The sequence below is a fragment of the Pan troglodytes genome, chromosome 16, assembly GCF_028858775.2.
Source record: "Pan troglodytes isolate AG18354 chromosome 16, NHGRI_mPanTro3-v2.0_pri, whole genome shotgun sequence".
In the NCBI taxonomy this organism is placed as follows: Eukaryota; Metazoa; Chordata; class Mammalia; order Primates; family Hominidae; genus Pan; species Pan troglodytes.
The window spans coordinates 82,409,075-82,434,070 of NC_072414.2; the positions used below are offsets into that span (position 1 = coordinate 82,409,075).

General features: G+C 45.6%; 1 protein-coding gene and 1 pseudogene across 8 annotated transcripts in view; both read left to right on the plus strand.

Moving 5' to 3' along the window:
* The window catches only part of CRTC3 (CREB regulated transcription coactivator 3), a 115,983-nt gene that overhangs the window by 87,095 nt on the left and 3,892 nt on the right, over positions 1 to 24,996 (plus strand). For 6 of the 8 annotated variants that reach the window (XR_674730.5, XR_010151808.1, XR_008539665.2 and 3 more), the window contains exons 8-14: positions 1,733 to 1,818; positions 3,588 to 3,637; positions 9,633 to 9,850; positions 13,110 to 13,408; positions 21,984 to 22,184; positions 22,273 to 22,353; positions 24,631 to 24,733. Coding sequence is in view for 4 of the 8 variants with exons in the window: in XM_009429831.5 (XP_009428106.1) it covers positions 1,733 to 1,818; positions 3,588 to 3,637; positions 9,633 to 9,850; positions 13,110 to 13,408; positions 21,984 to 22,184; positions 22,273 to 22,353; positions 24,631 to 24,733 (1,038 nt within the window). In the remaining 4 variants the exon portion in view is untranslated. The remainder of the gene's footprint in view (positions 1 to 1,732; positions 1,819 to 3,587; positions 3,638 to 9,632; positions 9,851 to 13,109; positions 13,409 to 21,983; positions 22,185 to 22,272; positions 22,354 to 24,630; positions 24,734 to 24,996) is intronic. The other 2 variants (XM_009429833.5, XM_063795372.1) reach the window with 1 other exon arrangement.
* On the plus strand, positions 18,208 to 18,755 carry LOC134808560 (10 kDa heat shock protein, mitochondrial-like; annotated as a pseudogene).

A 24,996-nucleotide genomic window follows, 5' to 3' on the forward strand; every position in this document is an offset into this window, starting at 1 on the left:
GTTGACAAAATACGCTCTTCAAAAGAGAGTGATGTAAATATCAGGATTGAGAGAGACACCTGGGGACACTGACAAAGCATGGCCTGGTTTAGCAGAAATGACTGCTGCCCTGGTGGTACTGGGCAGGTTGCCTGAAGAGCATTGTATCCTCCCCTTACCGTGCTGTCAAATAAGTTAGACCCCTACCCATACTTAATTCATTCTAGAAGTCCACAACTGCATTTATATCATCAGTTTTATTAAATACAAGATAAACTTATTTTAGAGTTTTTGTTTCAAACTCTTTCCTCAAAATTTACTAGGAAAGTTTGGGCCCTGTTTCATGTGACTTCTTTCTGGGGTCCATTATTCTTGGGTACCCGGCCATCTTGTGTGGGGCTAAGACAGGATAGTCACGACAGTCACACTGGAGCTTCTGTGGCCACTGGAACTCAACAGCATTCCTGGTTCTGAGTAGTCACTGGTGTCCCTAACTTGGAATCCCCTTCCTGACATCAGATCACTTAACTCCTGAGGGCTGGCCCTTGTTTTCTGGTCTCTTTCTGAGAACAAAAAGTATTTACTTGTTCTGTGACCCAGCATTCTTGTTTTACCTGGCACGACTGAGAGAGTTAAAGCAGAAAGCCCTGGAATGGTCCCTTTATACAGGTTGTTTCATAGCATTAAAGAGCCAACAGCAGTCCTGGCAGCTGCCCAGCCTCAGATCCTCTTGGTTGTTGGTTCCTCTTTGTCCCCCACTTCCATCCCACAACCAAGGAGCTTCACTGCCACCATGTCTTCCAGCTAATACTCCTCTTCTCAATACTTTCCCCATTTCATCATTGTTGCAGGTTCTCTCCTCATCCCTCTTCTTCCATTCTCTCCTTTGCCAAGCCTGCAGAGCCCCCCTGCCCTGGCCTCAATCGTCTACATTTTACTTCCTACCATCCCCTTGACTCAGCCTACACTCCAGTTGAAAAGAGTTGCTCCACTCTTACCTTCCTCTCTCTTGGAATTCCCTTCTCCTGTGTCTCTAAAGGGCTCCCCCCAGTGCCCAGCTCCAAAGCCCTCCTGGCCTCTTCCTCTTCTGCACTTCACCTCTCAGCAGCATCATACCCTCGGCTCTCTGGGGCTTCCACTCGTTTTTTCCTTCAGTGATCGTTATTTATGTGTTGCCCTTATCCACTGACTAGATTACACATTCGTGAAAGGTTGAATCCATGTCTTACTCATTTCTGCAACTCCCACAGTAGTGCCCAAAGTGGCTTCCCTAGTAGACAGTCCATAAATGAGTCATTTTTGTGTGTTAAATAAGTCAAACATTTTATTTCTTAAATCAGTTTTTACAAAGATAATTTGTTCAGCCAAAGGTAGGTAGGATGGATGCTTTCTCTTTTTGTTGCTGTTTTTGTTTTTTTGGGACAGGGTCTTGTTCTGTTGCCCAGCCTGGAGTGCAGTGGCACCGTCATGACTCAGTGCAGCCTCAGCCTCTCAGGCTCAAGGAGACCTCCCACCTCAGCCTCCCAAGTAGTTGGGACTACAGGTGTGAGCCGCCACACCCAGCTAACTTTTAAATTTTTTGTAGAGACGGGGGTCTCACTGTGTTGCCCAGGCTTGTCTCAAACTCCTGGGCTCAAGCGATCCTCCTGCCTCAGCCCCATAAAGTGCTAGGATTATAGGCGTGAGCCACCGTGCCCGGCCTGGATTCCTGCCTTCTCATGCAATGACTGTGCTGCTTTTTTTTCCCCTTTAGTAGCATCTTTCCCTGGCCCATTGAAAGAAGAGAATCTGTTAAATGTTCCGAAGCCACTGCCAAAACAACTGTGGGAGACCAAGGAGGTGGGTGAACAGTACTCAGCTATGTTTGTTGTCACTGAATGTTTGTACTTAGAGGTCATTGAAAAATCCTGCAGAGGTGAAAGCAAGAGGAACTGGGGGAAAAGGAGAAGATTTGTCTGAGAACAGAGATAAGAATATACAAGGGAAGGACGTTTCAAGTAAAAATTATCGCGTTTGTGTCAATGAATTAGCACATTGATCTCTTGGCTTCCTAATTTTCATATGAATTGACTTATTTTAAAAAAAAAAAACCCTGCTAAGTCCTCCATATCTTATTTGTTTTGCTAAAAGCTCTGAAACCTGGTTGTAAGTCATAGGCAGATTTTTCTGTTTTTTTAGCCAGCACTTTATACCAGTCTCCAGCTTCTGTCCAGAATTACTGATATACCAGATAGCTCTTTTTAACTCAAGGGCATTTGACCTGAGTCCTCCAAGAGTCAGTAGACAAGTCATCTGTTTTACTATGATTTCCATGCGCCTTTGAGAATTTGTATCTAAAATTGTGCTAGCTGACCTCCACCTCGGCTCTCTAAACCTCACCCACTGTGGAAGAACGGGGAGGTCCCATGGTACTTGCCTTGGCCTTTCTTCCCAGAGGGAAGCTGTGTTGACTTTGAAAGAAAACAGTTAATCTGTTCCAGCCCTTAAGGATGCTCTATTGCAATTGCTTGTATTGCCTGTGTACTTAACTATCCCCACCTGTTTAGGATCCCTTTGGCCCAGTTCCATTTTCTTCTGCCAAGTCTACCAGAGTCACCATTAGCATTAGTTGTCTTAAAAGGCTTTTTGTAAAAGCAAGATGTATTTGATGTTTAATCATTTGGGAAGTAAAAAAGAGATATGATTTAAAATTTACATATTTAAACACAGGAGAAGCAACCACACTGTCTTTTGGCTGTGAGAGGCACATGTGGTTGTGGAGGCTTTTATCAGAGGATAACTATGTCTTCTCCACCAAAGATGGCAGTGGTATGCCCTCCTCCCTGAGTACCAGGGACTGGTCTCTGGAAAGAGATGTTCATCTCCCTTGGTTCTTGTGGATTTGTAATACTCATTCCTGTCCCTCTGGAGCTTATATTCTAGTTGAAATAGCTTAGTTTCTTCTGACATTCATTTCTTTTTTCACCCTGTTTTTTTCTTTTATTTATTTCATTTCCTCTCAAGCCAATTGGAAAAGAAATGTTTATTTAAAAGCTCTATGTCGTCCAGACCCAGTGGCTCATGCCTGTAATCCCAGCACTTTGGGAGGCCGAGGCGGGTGGATCACCTGAGGTCGGGAGTTTGAGACCAGCCTGGCCAACATGGTGAAACCCCGTCTCTACTAAAAATACAAAAATTAGCCGAGTGTGGTGGTGCATGCCTGTGATCCCAGCTACTCGGGAGGCTGAGGCAGGAGAATCGCTTGAACCCAGGAAGCGGAGGTTGCAGTGAGCTGAGATGTGCCACTGCCACTCCAGCCTGGATGACAAGAGTGAAACTCCGTAAAAAGCTCTATGTGTAAAACATTGGTCTTTTAATATTAATCCAGGAGGTAAATTGAGAAGGCATCAAATTAGGAAAATGTATTAATATTATGCCTCCCTTAGGCCTGGAAGTTTGAGTTTTAAAAAGTCATGCCAAAACCTAAAAGGCTGCTCTGTGAGGACTCTGTCGACATGCAAGCTCTCACTTGCGCCCACTAGAGCCTCAAGGTCCTTACGAAGACACTTTTCAAAAACTTGAATTTGGCTTTACAGCGAGTAAGCCCAGCTTTCATTGTCTCTTCTCAGATTCAGTCCCTGTCAGGACGCCCTCGATCCTGTGATGTTGGAGGTGGCAAGTAAGTAATATTCTTTCTGTTCGTGTTTCAGGGACTGTCCTGAAGGTTTTTCCCAAAAGTCTCGCTGCTTTGTTACAGAACTCTCAGAAACGTAACTTGCTATGCATAAATTGAAAGTCAACTGCATTTTCATAAAAACAGCCACTCTCTTTTGATACTCATATTTCATCTGTTTAAACTAATTAAATTACATAACTATAATAACAAATAAAACTTACATAAGTATGTTTGAGAATCACACAACTGACTCTTGGTAAATACACAACTCTCCGGGTAGAAGCAGTGTCAGAAGCAGAAACGTGCAGGAATTGAGAGGAGCCTACCAGCCCTGAGCTGTGGCAGGCTGTGGGCATCGGTGACATCCTGGCCAGGGGAAAAGGGAAGCATCAGTTCACCTGGCAGCTAAATGGCACAGAAGTTAATTAAGAGAGTTTCTGTGAATGTACTTAATGTCACTGAACTGTACACACAGAAATGGTTAAAATGGTAAATTTTATGGTATATTTATTTTACAACAATTTAAAAACATAAATGGAAGATAAATATATTTTCCATTTGCAATACAAAAAAGTTTCTATGAAACCATTAATTTGTTAGTGGATTTAATAGTATGCAACTTCACTCCCTAAAAGGTTTGAGACAACTTACAAAAATATATATAGTACAAGCAAATGAAAAAGGAAGTTCATGAGGAAGTTGAGTCTAAGAGAGAACGAGGAGATGAGAGAGATAATGAGGCCCTTGCCTTAACAGAAACTGCCTTGGGAGGGCCGGCTGGTGTGCTGCGTGGGACGGTACAGACAGCTGCTGGGGAGGTTCACAGAGAGGACCCCTTGGAACTCGATGGGCTGTGTCCTGAGAGAGCCCCAAGGAGGCTTCCTGGGGCTGTTTATCATAGTGTCCGTGAGAGCAGTCCCACCACTTGGAACTGAAGCCAATTCAGAAACAGCAAGGCTGCAGGGCCAAAATAATGTGGTTTGGAAATGGGATTCTTGCATGATCTGACTTAGTACATACAATCACCAGTGGGTCAGTGGGTGAACTAAATCCACTTCAAGCAGTCATTGAATGTGATTTCCCCCAACAGAGCTTCCTGTGAGTATCTCACAGCAGCGCAGTCAAGGCACTCTCTACTGAGTACCTGGAGCTCAGACATTCTTTTTGGCAGGTTAAACATAAACTCAGGTAATTTGCTGAGCTGCGCCACGGGTTGATGTTCGCTTCAGAAAGTGGGAAAGCCTGCCAGGACACGTGCCTAACGAAAGACAGGCCGCCGAGAGGTGCAGGACATTCCCATGGAAGGGGCAAGGTTTTCCTCAAGGGAGTCTCCCTCAACCTAGTCTGGTTCAGGGGCTTCCTGGTAAAATGGAAATTTGGAAAACAAAAACAAAAACAAAAAAAAACATTTTCCTCAAGAATCAATTTTGGCTTAACCATCAGATAACCTTCAGGCTCTGAAAGGCTAACATTATAGAATTGGGCTGCAGTACTTTAGCCCTCAAGAGGTTTTTGTTGTTGTTGTTTAGTTTGTTTGTTTGTATTTATTTATTTATTTGAGATGGAGTATTGCTCTGTCACTCAGGCTGGAGTGCAGTGGCATGCTCTTGGCTCACAGCAACCTCTGCCTCCCAGGTTCAAGCGATTCTCCTACCTCAGCCTCCCAAGTAGCTGGAATTACAGACGTGCACCACCATACCTGGCTAATTTTTTTATTTATAGAAAAGACAGGGTTTCACCATATTGGCCAGGCTGGTCTTGAACTCCTGACCTCAGGTGATCCACCCACTTTGGCCTCCCAAAGTGCTAGGATTACAGGCATGAGCCACCATGCCCAGCCTGTTTTGTTTTTAAAGATAGGGTCTTGCTATGTTGGCCAGGTTGGTCTTGAACTCCTAGTCTCAAGTGATCTTCCCAAAGCACTGGGATTACAGGTGTGAGCCACCATGCCTGGCCAACCTGGAGAGTTTTAAAGCAGGTGTTTCTTGGGTAGAGAAAGTTGCTTTCTTGCTCTTACATTACAGATAGAATTCCATTCAGTGACTTCTAGTCATGCAGATATTTATTGACCCCCTAATTCTTGGCACTGGGTTAAACAATGAACAAAACAGATCAAGTTCCTGCTTTCGAGGAGCTAATAATCTAGTAGAGCAAGATGGGCAGAAACAAATAAGCAAAGCACAGCAAAAGTCATGTGTGGGTAAATGCACTGAAGGAGACGCAACTGTGGCAGGTGGACAGGCAGCCACCGGTGGGCGTTGAGGAAACCTTTCTGATAGTGTGAAGCGACGCGGAGAGGGCTCCAGGCATCAGGAACAGCAAGTGCAAAGACCCCAAGGCAGGAGTGGGCCTGGAGCTCAAGGAGGCTTGTATTGCTTGGATCTGACGCAGAGAAGATGGGAGTCGTTAGAGGGTCTTGAACCGGGGGGCGCATTACTTTCCTTAGATCAGTGGTGACTCCGTTAGGTAGTAACTATATTTGGAAAGGAACCACCTGTATTTCTCCCAGCTGCAGAGGAATTGTGTGAACTATTCCTCTATTACTAATGACCTGGTTCACAGTGGTCACATTTTTTCCATCCTTGCTCTGTGCTGTTGGACGCTTCTCCCTGCCGTGCCCCTGCTCTCTCTGCCTTCACTCCCACCTGATCACCCATGGATCTTTCTTCTCAGTCAGAAAGCCCATCTGCTGTCACGTTGAGGGCTCTGAGGTCTCAATTTTATTTTTCTAGTTCTTGATCTTTAACCCTATAAACAGTTCCATACTTCCAGCCATCTAAGACAAAATTCAGGCTGGGCGCAGTGGCTCATGCCTGTAATCGCAACACTTTGGGAGGCTGAGGCAGGCCGATCACTTGAGGTCAGGAGTTCAAGACCAGCCTGGCCAACATGGCGAAACCCTGTCTCTACTAAAAATACAAAAATTTGCTGGGTATGGTAGTACATGCCTGTAATCCCAGCTACTCGGGAGGCTGAGGCAGGAGAATTGTTTGAACCCGGGAGGCAGAGGTTGCAGTGAGCCAAGATCGCATCACTGCACTCCAGCCTGGGCGACAGAGCAAGACTCTGTCTCAAAAAAACACAAAATAAAATAAAAAGACAAAATTTATATTCAGTTTTTCTACAACCAAAATGATCCTTCTTCCTCACCCTCCGGTTGGACACCTCTCCTGCTGCCTCATTTCTTTCCAAAACTCCACAGTTCGCCCAGTCCTACTTTTACCAAGAAAAGTGAGGCGAGGCTGGCAGGAGTGAGTGCTCAGCTCTCTTCTGCCACTGATTCCCCCGTCACCACCCTTCTCTAGTCCTAGGGACACCGGGGTCCCTCCTAATCAGGCTGGCCACTTTACCCCTCCCTGGCCCTCCTCCCGCTGGATTTGTGGAGGCCTTTCTCTGCTAGTTAACTGTCCCTCATCTCCAGAATTCTCCGCCATGCTTTCTGAAAGCATATTTACTCTCAGGTGTTCCTTCCTGCTTACCCATCCTCAGCCCACCATGCCCTGGCTTCCACCTCTGCTGTTCAGTGGAACCTTGAGAATGTCAGTTGCCTCCTGTACGTAACTGAGAGAGAAATATCCCTGCTGCATGTCTTCCTAGTCAGCAAAAACTCAAAGCCAAAATAGAATTCGTGATCTCATCCATACCCCTGCCCTCATTCCCAATCTGCTCACATCTTCAGTGTCCCCTGTCTCAGTGAGGGGCTCCACCAGTCCCCAGGCCAAAGGCCCCAGAGTTGTTCTTGAGTCCTACTTCCCTGTCTCTAGAGTCTAGCCTGCCTCTCCCTCCCTGCGCTCGTGGCCTCCTGCTGGACCGTTCAGCAGAGTCATAGCTTGCCTCTCCACCTCCAGGTCTGCTCCTTGCACCCCAGGACCCCTTCCCCAAGTCTGTTAGCCATGCTGTCCTAAGAAAAGCTGATACCTCTCCCCCACCACACTGCCCACCCCGCTTCCAGCCTTCCACTGGCGTCGTGTCATCCTCTCATCAGTCCCAGCCTCGGGTGCTCTCTACCTGCTTTTCCAGTTCCATCTCCCACCACTAACCAGCCCTCCTAAACTCAACCTCCCGTGGTCTGAATCCTCACAGTTCTGAGGGCACACACCGTGTGGTCTCACACCTCCCTGCTTTTGCGCATGCTGTGAGCTTTGCCTGAAATCTTTTTCCTGACTAGATCACCTGAATTCTTTAGCCTTTAAACTAAGCTCAGATGTCCTCCAAGGAAGCCTCCCCAGGTCAGCTGGGCTTCCCTCCACATGGCCTCCCTCCAGGCTCTATCACTGCACTACTGAATTGTATTATGTTGCCGGTTATGCTCCTTATGGCTCAGTCTCTTGAAGCCCTGATGCCAGTGGCTGGCCCCTGGGAGGTGCTCTGCTGATGTGTGCAGGAGGGAATGAAGTGTCCTCAGGATTCATGACTTCCCCTGCTCCTGGCTGGTGGCACCTTCTCCCGCATTCTCCTCCACGTCACCCTCACTGCTCTTTTCCTAGGTCACCCCTGGACCACTGCAGGTGGTCCTTCTAATTGGTTCTCCCTGCCTCTCCTTCTGCCTGCTGAGGCCATCCTCCACACTGGAACCACAGTGACATTTCTGAAATGCCATTCTCCAGCTTAACCTGGCCTCCCTCTTTCCACAGTCCCTGATCCAGACTCCTGAGAACAGCACATTCTCTCCCTCTTGCCTCTCCCTCCCCATCTGCCACCCTCCCTCCTCACCCTCTGCCCTGACACCTGACACCTCAGCCATGCCCAGCTACTCTTAATTCCACGCACACACTTTGTCACATCCATGGCAAACCCGTCCCCTCCACAGCCCATCCTGACATGGACAACTCCTGCTTTTTTGCTCCCGGTGTCACTTATATGCACTGGTTACACGCACCCCTTCTCAAACCCAGCATAGCACGCTTCCTGCCACGTTGCAGTTACTTGCTTTCCCAGGCTGTCTCTCCTGCCCATCTGTGAATTCCAAAACAAGGTCCTCTCAGACCTGGCTAGCAGGCCCCTCCCTGGGCCCCGCCCCTGAGAGGGCTTCATTCCCAAAGGGAACATACTACCAGTGTATACGCACTAGGCCTGGGGGGTGGCTAGAGAGTCAGCAGGGTGTGGACAGAGTTTGGCTGCATAGGCTGGGATAGCTATGTGCGTACTGCAGTACAGAACAGAACTAGGGGGAAGAGAAGGGGACGTGGACTGAGGGCCAGGCTGTCTCTCCCTGTGCATTCTGGCACAGAACTCCAAGAAGTCTGAGAATTCTACATGTAAATCTGGCTTCACAGGCTATTATGAAGGTATAATATGTCAGGATAGACACATAGAACAAAGTTCAGGTAAGGGTTTGTTCATTTGATTTATAACTTTTAAAAATGGAAACAGATGGTATGCGGGCCTTCTTTTATACTCTTGCTCCAGGCCTGTACATTTCAGGAGTAGGCCTGACCCCGGCCACACTCGCCCTGCTTGTTCATCATGGTGCCGCCAACATGCGGCCCGCTGCCTGGCACACAGTGCCTAGCCCATAGATTGTGATGAATGAATGGCAACATCTCTTTGTCACTTTAAAGTTTATGAAGACTGTAATTTTAAAAATATATCTTGGAAGGTATATTGGAAGGTAGCTAGTTACTCAGAGATGCTTTTTCTGGTAGCAAAGATAACTTAAAAATCTAGCAAAAAGAACTACATAAATAGCAGTGCCTCACATTTTATAGAGTGGTTTATAATTTTCAGAATACTTTTGCATCCATAATCTAATCTGGTCTTGATTATTCTAGACTCTAATCTAGTATTCCTGTAATGTGGGCACAGGTAGTGGGTGAGGATATGTGTTTCGGAGAGGTTAAGCCGAGCACCAGTGTTCTCAGAATCAGAGAGGCCGCACCAGGACCTCGGTCTTTTGTACCCACTGCTCTTATTTGACAAGGAAAAGGTTTCAGCCATGTTTGGTTTCCCAACAGCCAAATACATTGTAGAAAGTCATTCTTAATCTTTCTTTTTTCAGTGCTTTTCCACATAATGGTCAAAACCTAGGCCTCTCACCCTTCTTGGGGACCTTGAACACTGGAGGGTCATTGCCAGATCTAACCAACCTCCACTACTCGACACCCCTGCCAGCCTCCCTGGACACCACCGACCACCACTTTGGCAGTATGAGTGTGGGGAATAGTGTGAACAACATCCCAGCTGCTATGACCCACCTGGGTATAAGAAGCTCCTCTGGTGAGTATCTCCTGCTTAGCAGTGACCTGGTGGCTTAATCATAGGTGGTCCCCACCCATGTGGCCTGTTCAGTGAATCATTGAATGAGAATGACTGCATCCCAGTTAGAGATGATAATGTACCTTCTTGTATCTCCTGACCCTGCGGACATTTTTCTTGGATGTTTCTGTTTCTCCTAGGTTGATGAATTTGGGGCAGCTCTGCTGAACCTCATTCCTTATCATCCTCACTCGCTCCTCTATCCAGGGACTTGGGGAATAAGATATGGGAGCCAAGAAATAAGCATCCACTCCGTGTTGGCTGAACACTATTAGTGGCTGTCATCAACATACGATAATTTATCATTTAGGCCATCTCTCTGGATTCCTTCCATTTTCCATTAGATTTCTAAAGGCAATATTCTGCATTTTAGAAAATTCACAGTGGATATGATGAAAATATTTATACTTAATATCTGTGTGTGAAGTAGAAATCCCCCACAGTTCCAGTTAAAGATGTAGCATTAGCTATATAAAGATGCTACCCATAATGGGACTTGGGTGTTACTCTCTGGGTTTGATTGTCCACAGCTCAGACCCCATATTGAAATTATGACTACATTTGTTTGAAGCCTGACACTTTTTTTTTTTTTTTTTTTGAGACGGGGTCTTACTCTGTCACCCAGGCTAGAGTGCAATGGCACGATCTCAGCTCGCTGCAACCTCTGCTTCCCAGGTTCAAGCAATTCTTCTGCCTCAGCCTCCAGGGTAGCTGGGATTACAGGCATGTGCCACGATGCCGAGCTAATCGTTTTTGTATTTTTAGTAGAGACAGGGTTTCACCATGTTGGCCAGGCTGGTCTCGAACTCCTGACCTCAAGTGATCCACCCGCCTTGGCCTCCCAAAGTGCTGGGATTACAGGCGTGAGCCACCACTGACATACCCTTGGCAATGTCTAGGGCAGGTGATAATCCTCTTACTCCCAGTGGTGCAGTACAGCCCCTGGCCGTAACAGTCCTACCCAGAATTGTGTTGTGGAGCATTTCATTTGGAAGGGATGCTCAGTGATGGTCTCCAGGTGAAAGGAGTGTTTGCTGCCTTTCACTCTGAGACTCATCCATGCAAATCAGAACTCACCACCCAAATGAGAGTGGTCCCCTTCAGGGGGGGTCACCTGGAAGTTTTTCTAATGATTGCAGTGATGCTGCCTGGTGCAACACAATCTTAGGTTTGAAGAATTGATTTCAGAGAACACCTTTATTTTTGTTTTTTGGGTCATTTTAGTATCCTTAATAGTAGCAGGTTTTTCATCGACTGAGTCTCAGTTTTGATATTTATACATTTGCTTCATAGGAGAAATTTGATATTTGCTTCACAGGAGAAACTCTCGAAACCTTTATGCCCAGATTCAGAGTCTGGGCAATTCACCTTTTGGGTGAATCCTCAATGTATGAAGATATCTAGGGTCCCAGAAGTAAAGCAGCATCAGCACATAGCTCCTTTGGGTCTCAGGGAAGCTGGCATTTTCCAGTACAGCCTTTGACACTTTGCTTCAAGCTGAAGATCTTATGTTTAGTCACTGGTTGTCTTCTCAAAAAAGCATTATTTTATCCAGAACATGTCAGAACCAATGTCAGTTTCTGTATTTTCTTTTTTTTTTTTTTTCTTTTTGAGACAGACTCTTGCTGTGTCGCCCAGGCTGGAGTGCAGTGGCGCCATCTCGGCTCACTGCAAGCTCTGCCTCCTGGGTTCACGCCATTCTCCTGTCTCACCCTCCCCCGTAGCTGGGACTACAGGCACCTGCCACCACGCCCGGCTAATTTTTTTTGTAATTTTTTTAGTAGAGACGGGGTTTCACCTTGTTAGCCAGGATGGTCTCGATCTCCTGACCTCATGATCCACCCGCCTCGGCCTCCCAAAGTGCCGGGAGTACAGGTGTGAGCCACCACGCCCAGCCGGCAAAATTATTTTTAAAAATTTTAGGCTGGGCGCGGTGGCTCACTCCTGTAATCCCGGCACTTTGGGAGGCCGAGGCGGGTGGATCATGAGGTCAGGAGATCGAGACCATCCTGGCTAACAAGGTGAAACCCCGTCTCTACTAAAATTACAAAAAATTAACCAGGCGTGGTGGCACATGCCTGTAGTCCCAGCTACTTGGGAGGCTGAGGCAGGAGAATGGCGTGAACCCGGGAGACGGAGCTTGCAGTGAGCTGAGATCATGCCACTGAACTCCAGCCTGGATGACAGAGCGAGACTCTGTCTCAAAAATAATAATAATAATAATAGTGATAATAATAATTTTGCCAGCTGCTGGATTTTTGTCATTTCTTCCTTTTCATAACTTTTATCAAACACTTAAATTTTTTGTCAACACAAAACAACACATAGTTCTGCTTACCCCAACTGCTGGTACAAGAAAGATGGGCTGAAGGTTAAAACGTAGGTATTGCCAGTTGAGATACACATAGCAGCAGCAGCCGAATAATTGATTCACTGGGTGAACCTGCTCCATGCCAGGCCCTGTGCCAGGTGCTGAGGATCCAGCAGGGCATAGGACAGGATCCCCAGTTTCTGGGAGCTCATGCCCTAGCAGCCTATGCTGCAAAGATCTCTCTCCCAAATTTCCTTGCTCATGATCAAATTCACCCCTGTCCCCCAAATAAAGCACCAGCAAAAACTTCCTTTTCCCTGAGTTGGAATAGACTGTGATGAACAATTTCCTGGGAACCAGAAAATCAAAGAGGGACCCTGGGGTGGGAGATACAGGGAAGTGTCCCTTCCTATGACTCCCTAGTGTGCTAAGGGTAATTAAAGACCACCAAGACAGCTCCCCAAGGGCCATGACTCGCCGTGGAAGGATGTTCTCCAAAGGTAGCAGGGGATGCAGGCAGTGTGCTTGGGACAGAGACCTTCAGGGGCTCTAAACAGAATTTGTTGTACAGCCCTAAGGTCCTTTCCCTGGGTCTGGGCCGAGCACCTGGAATATTTGCCTCTGTTACCCCGGTTTACCTAGTTTTGCTCACCTAGGGGTTGTTGACATGATCTCCCTCCTCATGGGAAAACATCGTTGTCATCTTTGTGGCCCCATCTCTGTTAGTGCAGGGGCATCTTTTCCTTGCCATTGGTGCATCGGATGCAGTCCCTGTAGGAGAGCTGTCCAGGAGCTCCTTTACCTACAGAATCATCATCGCATGTGACAGTAGACAGTTTTCTTTCATTTTTGGAATACAAAAGATTTGGTCTGAAATTATAAGTAACTTGTGAATTTGTTGTCTTCCAGGTCTCCAGAGTTCTCGGAGTAACCCCTCCATCCAAGCCACGCTCAATAAGACTGTGCTTTCCTCTTCCTTAAATAACCACCCACAGACGTCTGTTCCCAACGCATCTGCTCTTCACCCTTCGCTCCGTCTGTTTTCCCTTAGCAACCCATCTCTTTCCACCACAAACCTGAGCGGCCCGTCTCGGCGTCGGCAGCCTCCCGTCAGCCCTCTCACACTTTCTCCTGGCCCTGAAGCACATCAAGGTTTCAGCAGACAGCTGTCTTCAACCAGCCCACTGGCCCCATATCCTACCTCCCAGGTAAACACACACAGACAGACCAACCACTACAGTGAAACAGACCGCAAGATATAGGAAGTGCATTCCTCCTCTTTACTATTTTGGGTTACACTCATTATTACACCAAGCACCCATGAGGTCTCAAGTGCAGTCTGTTCGCTCTTATATGTGAAATCAGAGCAGAAGTGTCAATAATGCAGAATGAATTCATGATTTTCTTTTCTTTTTTTGAGAAAGGGTCTCACTCTGTTGCCCAGGCTGGAGTGCAGTGGCACAGTCGCGGCTCACTGCAGCCTCACCTCCTGGGCTCAAGCGATCTTCTCACCTTAGTCTTCGGAGTAGCTGGGACCACAGGCATGCACCACCATACCTGACTAATTTTTTGATTTTTTTGTAGAGACCAGTTCTCGATATGTTGCCCAAGCTGGTCTCAAATGCCTGGACTCAAGCCATCCTCCCAGTGTGGCCTCCCAAAGTGCTGGGATTACAGGCATGAGCCACTGCACCCAGCCTAATTAATGATTTTTTATTATAATAATAGCAGATTTGCTGTGTTGATTACTCTTTAAGCAAATGTTGAACAATCTGTAGTCACTAACTCACAAACTTGGGGTTGAGAGGAACGGTAGGATATAGAGAATGCCATCCAGGTAAGTCTAAGGCAACTGAGGGAAACCAGGTTAGGATTTCAAAGTTGGCATGGAAAATCAGTCATTGACTCTCTAAGTACATTAAGCCATAGGGGAAAGCCAAAGAAAACATTTAATACCTTCCTGAAGCTTTGATAGTGAATTAGACCTCCTCCCTAATTGTCTACAGATTTGAGAAACAATACTTTTATTGTTCATGAAATGCTAAGTATGTTGAGGATTATATCTCTTATAAGGATGAAAAGAAGTCTGTTGAGAAAGAGGCACATTTAAAAGTCACCCACCCATACAAAAAATGGAAAAATTAGCTGGGTGTGGTGGCACACGCCTGTAGTCCCAGCTACTCCAGAGCGGAGGTGGGAGGCTCGCTTGAGCCCAGGAGGTCGAGGCTGCAGTGAACCAAGATAGCCTCACTGCACTGTAGCCTGGCAACAGAGTGAGACGCTGTCTCAAAAGAAAAGAAAAGCCCATTATAGAAACACAGGGGTTGAAACTTCCTATAAATTCTAAACTCAGAGGTGGTTCTCCTTATACCATAATCATCGAGGAATGTGTTTTCAACCTTTTGTCACATCCTCTGTCTATTACAGCATCATTAACTACTCACCACCTCGCCATAAATTAATAATGATTTAGAAGGAAGAGTTGACAGAACACAACGGAGAGTTAGAGGATCTTGTTATTGGTCACTCTTTACCAATTACTAGCCGTGGCGTGTTGATCGTATGAGTAATCTCTTTTGGGCGAGGGTGAGAGGACATTTCATAATTTTTAAGTCTCACTCTGTCGCCCAAGCTGGAGCACAGTGGCACGATCACGGCTCCCTTGCCTTGAATTCCTGGGCCCAAGCGATCCTCCTGCCTCAGCTGGGATTCTTCAAGTAAATGTGACTACAGGCCCATGTCACCACACCCAGCTAATTTTTTTAATTTTTTTGTAGAAACAGGGTCTCCCTGGGCTGGGTGTGTGCCTCACACCTGTAATCCAGCACTTTGGGAGTCCAAGGCAGACGGATCACTTGAGGGCAGGAGTTTGAGTCCAGCCTGGTCAACATGACGAAACCCCATCTCTACTAAAAGTACAAAAATTAACCGGGCATGGTGGCACACGCCTGTAATCCCACCTACTCAGGATGCTGCGACTTGAGAATTGCTTGCACCCTGGAGGTGGAAGTTTGCAGTGAGCCAGGATTGCACCACTGCACTCCAGCCTGGGTGACAGAGTTACTCTGTCTCAAAAAAAAAAAAAAAATTAGAATTAAAAAAGAAAAGAAAGAAATAGGGTCTCCCTATGTTTTCCAGGCTGGTCTTAAACTCCTGGGCTCAAGTGATCCTTGCACCTCAGCCTCCCAAAGGGCTGGAATTAGCCAGTGTGCCTTGTGCCAGGCATGAGCCACTGTGCCCTGCCATAATTTTTATTTTTTTTTAGAGACAGCGTTTCACTCTGTCACCAGGGCTTGAGTGCAGTGGCGCGATCACAGCTCACTGCAGCCTTGAACTCCCTGAGCTCAGGTGATCCTCCCACATTAACCTCCCAAGCACATAGGACTACAGGTGTATACCATCACACCCGACTAATTTTTGTATTTTTTTTTTTTTTTTGTAGAGATGGGGTTTCACCGTATTGCCCAGGCTAGTCCATAATTATTGTTTTCGTGGTTCTTATGTTATTGAATTGCCTTTAATTTTATTTTGCAAGATTATTTTATAAGATCTAAAAGTATTCTTGCTTTTTAGCTACATTTTAAGGAGACTGTATGGCCAGAGTGTCCCCTTTCAGATGTGTTTTTAATTTGTTTAATATTTAGATTTTTTTTAAATGAATGTTGCTGGACACAGTTGTTCTGACTGTAATCCCAGCTACTCAGGAGGCAGAGACTGGAGGATTGCTTAAGGCCCGGAGTTCAAGACCAGCCTTGGCAACATAGTGACACCCTATCTATCTCTTAAAAAAAGGAAATTTTAAAAAGTGAATGTTATTCATGCACATAGTTTAAAAAGTAAAATAGTTCTAAAGGGCTTGTTATAGAAAAACAGCTGTCTTCCCCTCTCATTAGGCATATTCCTCACTGCCTAGAGATGGCTGTCAACCATTTTAACTAATCTCTTTGGTATAACCATATTATTATTTTGAGACAGAGTCTTGCTCTGTCACCCAGGCTGGGGTGTAGTGGTGCGATCTCAACTCACTGAAACCTCCGCCTCCCAGGTTCAAGCGATTTTCCTGCCTCAGCTTCCTAAGTAGCTGGGACTACAGGCATGTGCCACAACGCCTGGCTAATTTTTGTATTTTTAGTAGATACAGGGTTTTACCATGTTAGCCAGGCTGGTTTCGAACTCCTGACCTCAGGCAGTCTGCCCGCCTCGGCGTCCCAAAGTGCTGGATTACAGGCATGAGCCACCTCACCCAGCCTAACCATGTTGTTTTATGCTTTTTTTGTTCTACATTTTTGGTGTTAGGCATTATCTAATGACATCCTACCAATGAAGATTAGAATTTAATTCTCTTTCCACTCTCCCACAGACTCCACCACACACATATGTGCGCACATGTGCACACACAATTTCCTACCCACCCTCCTCATTTATTATAATTTTGGTTAGAGCAATACTCAATATTTAGTGTTTTTATAGTTACAATGTAGTCAGAGTTGACATATAGTATACTATGAAACAAGAAAATGAGAATTTTTTTTCCTCTTGGGAGTTAATAAATGTCTGACTTTTTTTATTAGCCTGGTTATCTATATGTATCTATGTGTATGACTAATTCAGTCCCCAACTCTTGGAGTTGGGCAGATCTCCTCTCGACACATTCAAAACTAAATTCTCTAGTAGCTCTATAGCAAAGAGTGCCTGTGACTTTGTATGACTTAAAATGTCTTTATTTGATCTGCCATTTAATTATTATTTGGCTGAATATAGAATTCTAAATTTGAAATAATTTTCCCTTGGCATCTATTGCCTATTCATTTGTAAGTTGCATTGAGAAATCCAGTGCCATTCGGACTCTTAACACTTTGCATGGAATCCCCCCGCTCCACCCCAGGCTTGTGAGATCTTTTTGTCCCCAGTGTTCTGAAACTTCAAGATGATGTGGCTTGGCGTGAGTCTGCATAGTTGGTGGGTTCCTTCAATCTGGAAACTCACAGCCTTCATTTCTGGGAAATGTTCTTTATTTCTTCAATGATTTCTTCCCTTCAGTTTTCTCTGTTCTTTCGCTCTGGAACTCTACGAATGTTGACTATCCTGGACTTTTCCTCTATTATCCTTATTTTCTCTCTCTCCTCTTTTGCTTCTCTGTGGTTGCTTCCTTGTTTGTTTGTTTTGCTTTCTGGAAGATTGTCTCAGCTTTATCTTCCAACACTTCTGTTGAGTTTTCCATTTCTGCTCTCATTTTTAAATTGCTATGAGTTCTTTTTTGTTCTCTGAGTGTTCCTTTTTAATAGCATCATACTTATTCCACAGATGCAATATCATCTTTTATCTCTCAGGTTTTTAGTGGTCTTTTTTTTTTCGAATTTATCTTTATTTTCTATAATAGAATTTTTCTAAATTGCATAAAAGTAGAGAACATAATACAATAAGTCCTCCTATACCCATCATTTACCCTCAACAATTAATTTTTTTTTTTTTTTGAGACAGGGTCTTGCTCTGTTGCCCAGGCTGGAGTGCAGTGGTGTGATCTCGGCTCATTGTAACCTCCGCCATCCAGGTTCAAACCATTCTCCTGGCCTCAGCCTCCCGAATAGCTGGGACTACAGGTGCACACCACCACACCTGGCTAATTTTTGTAATTTTTAGTAGAGACGGGATTTCACCATGTTGGCCAGGCTGGTTTCGAACTCCTGACCTCAGGTGATCCACCCACCTCAGCCTCCCAAAGTCTGAGATTACAGGCGTGAGCCAGCACGCCAGCCTTGTTATCTTGTTTCATCCATACCCTGCTTTTAAAAATTGCAGATATTTTAATATGTATCTCTAATAGATAAGGATTTTCTTAGTAGCCTAAATATTGTCATGCTGATTTTGGTTTTTCACAACTACTTCTTCCTGCACACATCTTTCCAAGATTGTGTGTGTCTGCTCTGGCCTCTGACTTTCACGGCAGATGGTTTCCTCAGGGCCTGATGATCCTCAGTGCTCTGCTCATGTTTAAGAACAGGACACTGAGGGGCTGTCTCCTTGCGGCTCTACACTAGAGCAGAGTATGAGTCTGAGGCGAAGGGAGTCATGGCAGGACAAGTGTTTAGAAAGTTTTTTCCACTCTCTGACTGAGTATTGGTTGGAAGGAGCGCTGCTAAAACTGTAACCAAAGGAGGCATTTTGCTTCCAGAAAAATCTCAAGGAAAAGTATTGCAAGCAACAGTAGTCACTGTTGGATTGGGTTCTAAAGGTAAGGCTGGAGAGATTCAACCAGTTAGCGTGAAAGTTGGAGATAAAGTTCTTCTCCCAGAATATGGAGGCACCAAAGTAGTTCTAGATGACAAGGAGTATTTCCTATTTAGAGATGGTGACATTCTTGGAAAGTACATAGACTGAAATAAGTCACTATTGAAATGGCATCAGTGTGAAGCTGCCCATTCCACTGAAGTTCTGAAATCTTTCATCATGTAAATAATTTCCATTTCTCTTTTATAATAAACTAATGATAACTAATGACATCCAGTGTCTCCAAAATTGTTTCCTTGTACTGATATAAACATTTCCAAATAAAAATATGTAAATGAGAAAAAAAAGGACACTGAGAAGCTGGCTGGCAGCTCTGTGTATGTGGGCAGGCCTGCTGAGTGTGGTCTTCATTGTAGAATGATCTAGCTTGGTCATTTCCTTGGGAAACTCCTGGTGTCATAAGTTTTACATTCTTCTCTGGCCAGGCGTGGTGGCTCACACCTGTAATCTCAGCACTTTGGGAGGCCGAGGCAGGTGGATCACCTGAGGTCAGGAGTTCGAGACCAGCCTGGCCAACATGGTGAAACCCCGTCTCTACTAAAAATACAAAAATTAGCCAGGCGTGTTAGCATGCTCCTGTAATCTCAGCTACTCGGGAGACTGAGGCAGGAGAATTGCTTGAACCCAGGAGGTGGAGGTTGCAGTGAGCCAAGGTCATGCCACTGCACTCCAGCTTGGGTGACAGAGCAAGACTCTGTCTCCAGAAAAAAAGATTTTCTCTCTTCAGGCCTTGTCAGGTTCCCTAAAGGACACTCTTCCAATGTCACACCTCGGCATATCGGGATTCCGGCATCCTGAGAGCCGGGTTGGGAAAGAAAGGTGGAGATCTTAAGATTCGATCGTGAAATTTCTTCTAGAGAATAAAATACCTAGGAATCCAACTTATAAGGGATGTGAAGGACCTCTTCAAGGAGAACTACAAACCACTGCTCAATGAAATAAAAGAGGATACAAACAAATGGAAGAACATTCCATGCTCATGGGTAGGAAGAATCAATATCATGAAAATGGCCATACTGCCCAAGGTAATTTATAGATTCAATGCCATCCCCATCAAGCTACCAATGACTTTCTTCACAGAATTGGAAAAAACTACTTTAAAGTTCATATGAAACCAAAAAAGAGTGCACATTGCCAAGTCAATCCTAAGCCAAAAGAACAAAGCTGGAGGCATCATGCTACCTGACTTCAAACTATACTGCAAGGCTACAGTAACCAAAACAGCATGGTACTGGTACCAAAACAGAGATATAGACCAATGGAACAGAACAGAGCCCTCAGATATAATGCCACATATCTACAACCATCTGATCTTTGACAAACCTGACAAAAACAAGAAATGGGGAAAGGATTCCCTATTTAATAAATGGTGCTGGGAAAACTGGCTAGCCATATGTAGAAAGCTGAAACTGGATCCCTTCCTTACACCTTATACAAAAATTAATTCAAGATGGATTAAAGACTTAAATGTTAGACCTAAAACCATAAAAACCCTAGAAGAAAACCTAGGCATTACCATTCAGGACATAGGCATGGGCAAGGACTTCATGTCTAAAACACCAAAAGCAATGGCAACAAAAGCCAAAATTAACAAATGGGATCTAATTAAACTAAAGAGCTTCTGCACAGCAAAAGAAACTACCATCAGAGTGAACAGGCAAACTACAGAATGGGAGAAAATTTTTGCAATCTACTCATCTGACAAAGGGCTAATATCCAGAATCTACAAAGCACTCAAATTTACAAGAAAAAAACAAACAACCCCATCAAAAAGTGGGCAAAGGATATGAACAGACACTCTTCAAAAGAAGACATTTATGCAGCCAAAAGACACATGAAAAAATGCTCATCATCACTGGCCATCAGAGAAATGCAAATCAAAACCACAATGAGGTACCATCTCACACCAGTTAGAATGGCAATCATTAAAAAGTCAGGAAACAACAGGTGCTGGAGAGGATGTGGAGAAATAGGAACACTTTTACACTGTTGGTGGGACTGTAAACTAGTTCAACCATTGTGGAAGTCACTGTGGCGATTCCTTAGGGATCTTGAACTAGAAATACCATTTGACCCAGCCATCCCATTACTGGGTATATACCCAAAGGATTATAAATCATGCTGCTATAAAAACACATGCACACGTATGTTTATTGCAGCACTATTCACAATAGCAAAGACTTGGAACCAAGCCAGATGTCCAACAACGATAGACTGGATTAAGAAAATGTGGCATATATACACCATGGAATACTATGCAGCCATAAAAAATGATGAGTTCATGTCCTTTGTAGGGACATGGATGAAGCTGGAAACCATCATTCTCAGCAAACTGTCGCAAGGACAAAAAACCAAACACCGCATGTTCTCACTCATAGGTGGGAATTGAACAATGAGAACACATGGACACAGGAAGGGGAACATCACACACCGGGGCCTGTTGTGGGATGCGGGGAAGGGGGAGGGATAGCATTGGGAGATATACCTAACGTAAATGACGAGTTAATGGGTGTAGCACACCAGCATGGCACGTGTATACATATGTAACAAACCTGCATGTTGTGCACATGTACCCTAGAACTTAAATAAAAAAATAAAATTTTAAAGGAGAAGAAATTTCTTCTAAACCCTGTGTTTTCAGTAAAGTGCCTCACCTTCTAATATCCAGAGACCCTTAGTTTTATTATCTCGAAAGTAGAACCTTCCAGTCTCCTGGCAGGTGGCAGGATGGTGGGGGCCAGTGCGCAGAAGCACACTCAAGGCAAGGGCTCTGCAGGTCCAACTGCCCCTTACACAAACTTTGACCAGAATCTCCTGGTTTTAGCTTCACCCCCTGCTCCCTGCTGTCCCCAGTCCCAGAGCCCTGTGGGGACTGAGTGCTGTCAGTGAGATTGCCTCCTGGTTTTTCCTCACTGCCAGCTTAGCATCGGGTTTTCTCAGCTCTGCTAAGCCAGTTACCACCGGGCCATCTGCTGCTCATTTTCCAGCTTTTGTTGCCATTTTCTTCTCTCCCGTTATCTTTGTCCTCGTGTTGTTTGTTATCATTTAGTGTTCTGTGCTGTTGTTTAGTGTTTTTTATTAATACTTATTGCTTGTTAATGTTGTAGTGTCTTGTTTTAACAGGATTTGGGGATGACAGAGCTAAGGGCCTTTTTCAATCTTCCACTTTTAACCAGAAGACACGGCTATAAAACCAAAACAAAACAAAACATGATTTTCACGGAGAAAACTGAAAGGAAATTGGTTAAATTGGCTGTTTTCTTGTTTAGTTCTTTTAAGACAATAGAACTTGTCATTGAATGGAACATGCTTTGTGGGGAAGTAAAATTTGAGATATACTTTGAAGGAAGAGAAACGGGCTTCTCACAGCATTGCACAGAACACCGCAGTGAGGAAAATCTCAGGCTTCCTCTCACTCTGACATTTCCTAATCCTAAAGGACTTAACGCCAGAAACGCAGAAGCTCATTAGTGGCTTTGTGTGTTTGTTTTGCAGATGGTGTCCTCAGACCGAAGCCAACTTTCCTTCCTGCCCACAGAAGCTCAAGCCCAGGTGTCGCCGCCACCCCCTTACCCTGCACCCCAGGAGCTCACCCAGCCCCTCCTGCAGCAGCCCCGCGCCCCTGAGGCCCCTGCCCAGCAGCCCCAGGCAGCCTCCTCACTGCCACAGTCAGACTTTCAGCTTCTCCCGGCCCAGGTGAGTTCTGGTAGGAGCGTTGGTGCAGAGGGAATGCTTGTTTTGCTCTGAGTTCCAAGCTAAATGATCATCTCCTTATTCCCTGAAGGGCTCATCTTTGACCAACTTCTTCCCAGATGTGGGTTTTGACCAGCAGTCCATGAGGCCAGGCCCTGCCTTTCCTCAACAGGTGGGTGATCGCCCCTGCCTTCTCCTCCCTTGGTGCATAAACTGTACCATTTAGGTTGTTCATTGTGTAGAATTCAGAACTGAGCAGACCAGACATGCCACTTTCCTGGTTCTGGTTGTGTTCTGTGGCTAGAAGAGCCTTTCATCTTCTTTGGCCCTAAAATGCTTTCTCTAGCTGCCTTATTTAGTATCAGGCTTCAGCAGAGGAACTACTGGAACAATCGGCAGGAGACTTTTGATGACACTCTCGTTGTAGAACTGTAAAATCATGAACACTGGAAGGGACACAGCACCTGCCTCCTCAGCGCCCTCATGTTGAAACTGAGGCATAGGGGGAGTGGCGCCTGCTCCCACCGCAGAGTCAGAAGGTGGCGCCGCATTTGGCCTGCACCCAGGCTGGTGCACCCAGCACAGCGTGGGGCCTCCTGGGGAGAGCTCAGTCCTGGGGAGTGAGGGGAGTGCGTTCCGTAAGGTATTTTCAACTCGGCCACTTTCTTTCACAGTTTAGTTTTTCCCTAACATTGACTATTTTTAATATTCTAGATTTTAGAGTATTCAATAGTATTCAATAAGTATGGACTGGGCCCTCCGATGGATTAAGGAGTGGAAGAAGGGTTGAACAGGTTCCAGAACTTTTTTTTTTTTTTTTGAGACAGAATCTTACTCTGTCGCCTAGGCTGGAGTGCAGTGGCGTGATCTCGGCTTACTGCAACCTCCACCTCCTGGGTTCAAGCGATTCTCATGTCTCAGACTCCTGAGTAATTGGGGTTACAGGCATGCACCCCTACACCTGGCTGAATTTTATATTTTTAGTAGAGATGGGGTTTCACTTTGTTGACCAGGCTAATCTTGAACTCCTGACCTCAAGTGATCCACCTGCCTTGGCCTCCCAAAGTGCTGGGATTACAGGTGCGAGCCACCGTGCCCGGCCAAGAACTTAATAAAATAGCTGGGCATAGTGGCTCACGCCTGTAATCCCAGCACTTTGGGAGGCCGAGGCCGGCGGATCATGAGGTCAGGAGTTCGAGACCATCCTGGCTAACACGGTGAAACCTTGTCTCTACTAAAAAATACAAAAAAATTAGCCGGGGGTGGTGGCAGGCACCTGTAGTCCCAGCTACTCGAGAGGCTGAGGCAGGAGAATGGCGTGAAGCCGGGAGGCGGAGCTTGCAGTGAGCTGAGATCGCGCCACTGCACTTCAGTCTGGACGACAAAGCAAGACTCTGTCTCAAAATAAATAAATAAAATAATAATAATAAAATAAATTAAGATAGCTGTTTCCTAAGCAGGCCACAGATGAAGCTTTGTGGCAAGAACCAATCCTCCTTGCCTCCCTGTTTCCCAAAGAGCCATTTTAGTCTAGGTGGGAATCACCGTCTCCCTGAAAAATGATAGACACTTCTTTTGAGACTTTTTTTAAAATGGCTTAGAAAATTAATTTCAGGAAAGGAACCTAAAATTGGCACTGGTTATAACCAGTCCTCATAGAGGCTTTCTCATAGGGAGGAGCTTGCATGAGTTTCCTCCTTCTGAGTGTGAAAAGGAAAGCCTTCCCCTTTCTCAGTTTTCTAGAAACCAGGGAAGAGGCCAGGTGCAGTGGCTCACACCCATAATCCCAGCACTTTGGGAGGCCAAGGCCAGTGGCTTACTTGAACTCAGGAGTTTGAGACCAGCCTGGGTAAAATACAGCAAGACCCTGTCTCTAAAAAAAATACAAAAATTAGCCAGGCATGGTGGCATGTGGTCCCAGCTATTTGGGAGGCTAAGGTGGACGGATTGCTTGAGCCTGGGAGCTGGAGGTTTCAGTGAGCCGAGATGGCGCCATTGCACTCCAGCCTGGGCAACAGAGACCCTATCTTTAAAAAAAAGAAGAAGAAAGAAACCAAAGAAGAAGAGTCCATACTTCCTTGGTTATAGACAGAGCCTTTGAAGGGTTCCCACAGAAGGCAGTTTGCAAAGGCCTTGGTGAGGCTGAGGAGAGATGTCTGAGGGGCCACAGAAACCATGAGCATTGGTGTCTCTTGGGATGGTGTAGTGGGCTGGGGAAAAGTCACCACGCTGTGGACCTCAGGGACCCCTCCTCCACCCCAGCGTCTGCCTGCCTGACAAGAATATTGTGCATGCATTACCACAAGAGGAAAACACTCTGGGATCCTGGAAAGAAGGGAATATGGATTAGTTTGCAAGTCAGGTTTTGCTCTGGGAGCACATTGCAATACTCACTTCCTCCTTGGAAACAGAGGTGTGGCCTTCCTCACATAACCTTTGATGCTTCCAGGTGCCTCTGGTGCAACAAGGTTCCCGAGAACTGCAGGACTCTTTTCATTTGAGACCAAGCCCGTATTCCAACTGCGGGAGTTTCCCGAACACCATCCTGCCAGGTGAGCGAGCTATCCCTCAGCTTCTTTACTGCTTTTATGTTGTTGTGTGTTTAGGAACCTTCGTAAGAGAGTTTAAACGACATAATATATAAAGCAAAAAGCTAACGTTCCCTGGGTCGACTTGACTTTTTGAGATGCAGGTGTCCAGCCTCAGAGACGGTGACACAGGGCGGTGGGCCTGGTAGTCAAAGCCTTTTCTGAAAGATTTCATCTGGCCCAGTGCGGTGGCTCACGCCTGTAATCCCAGCACTTTGGGAGGCCGA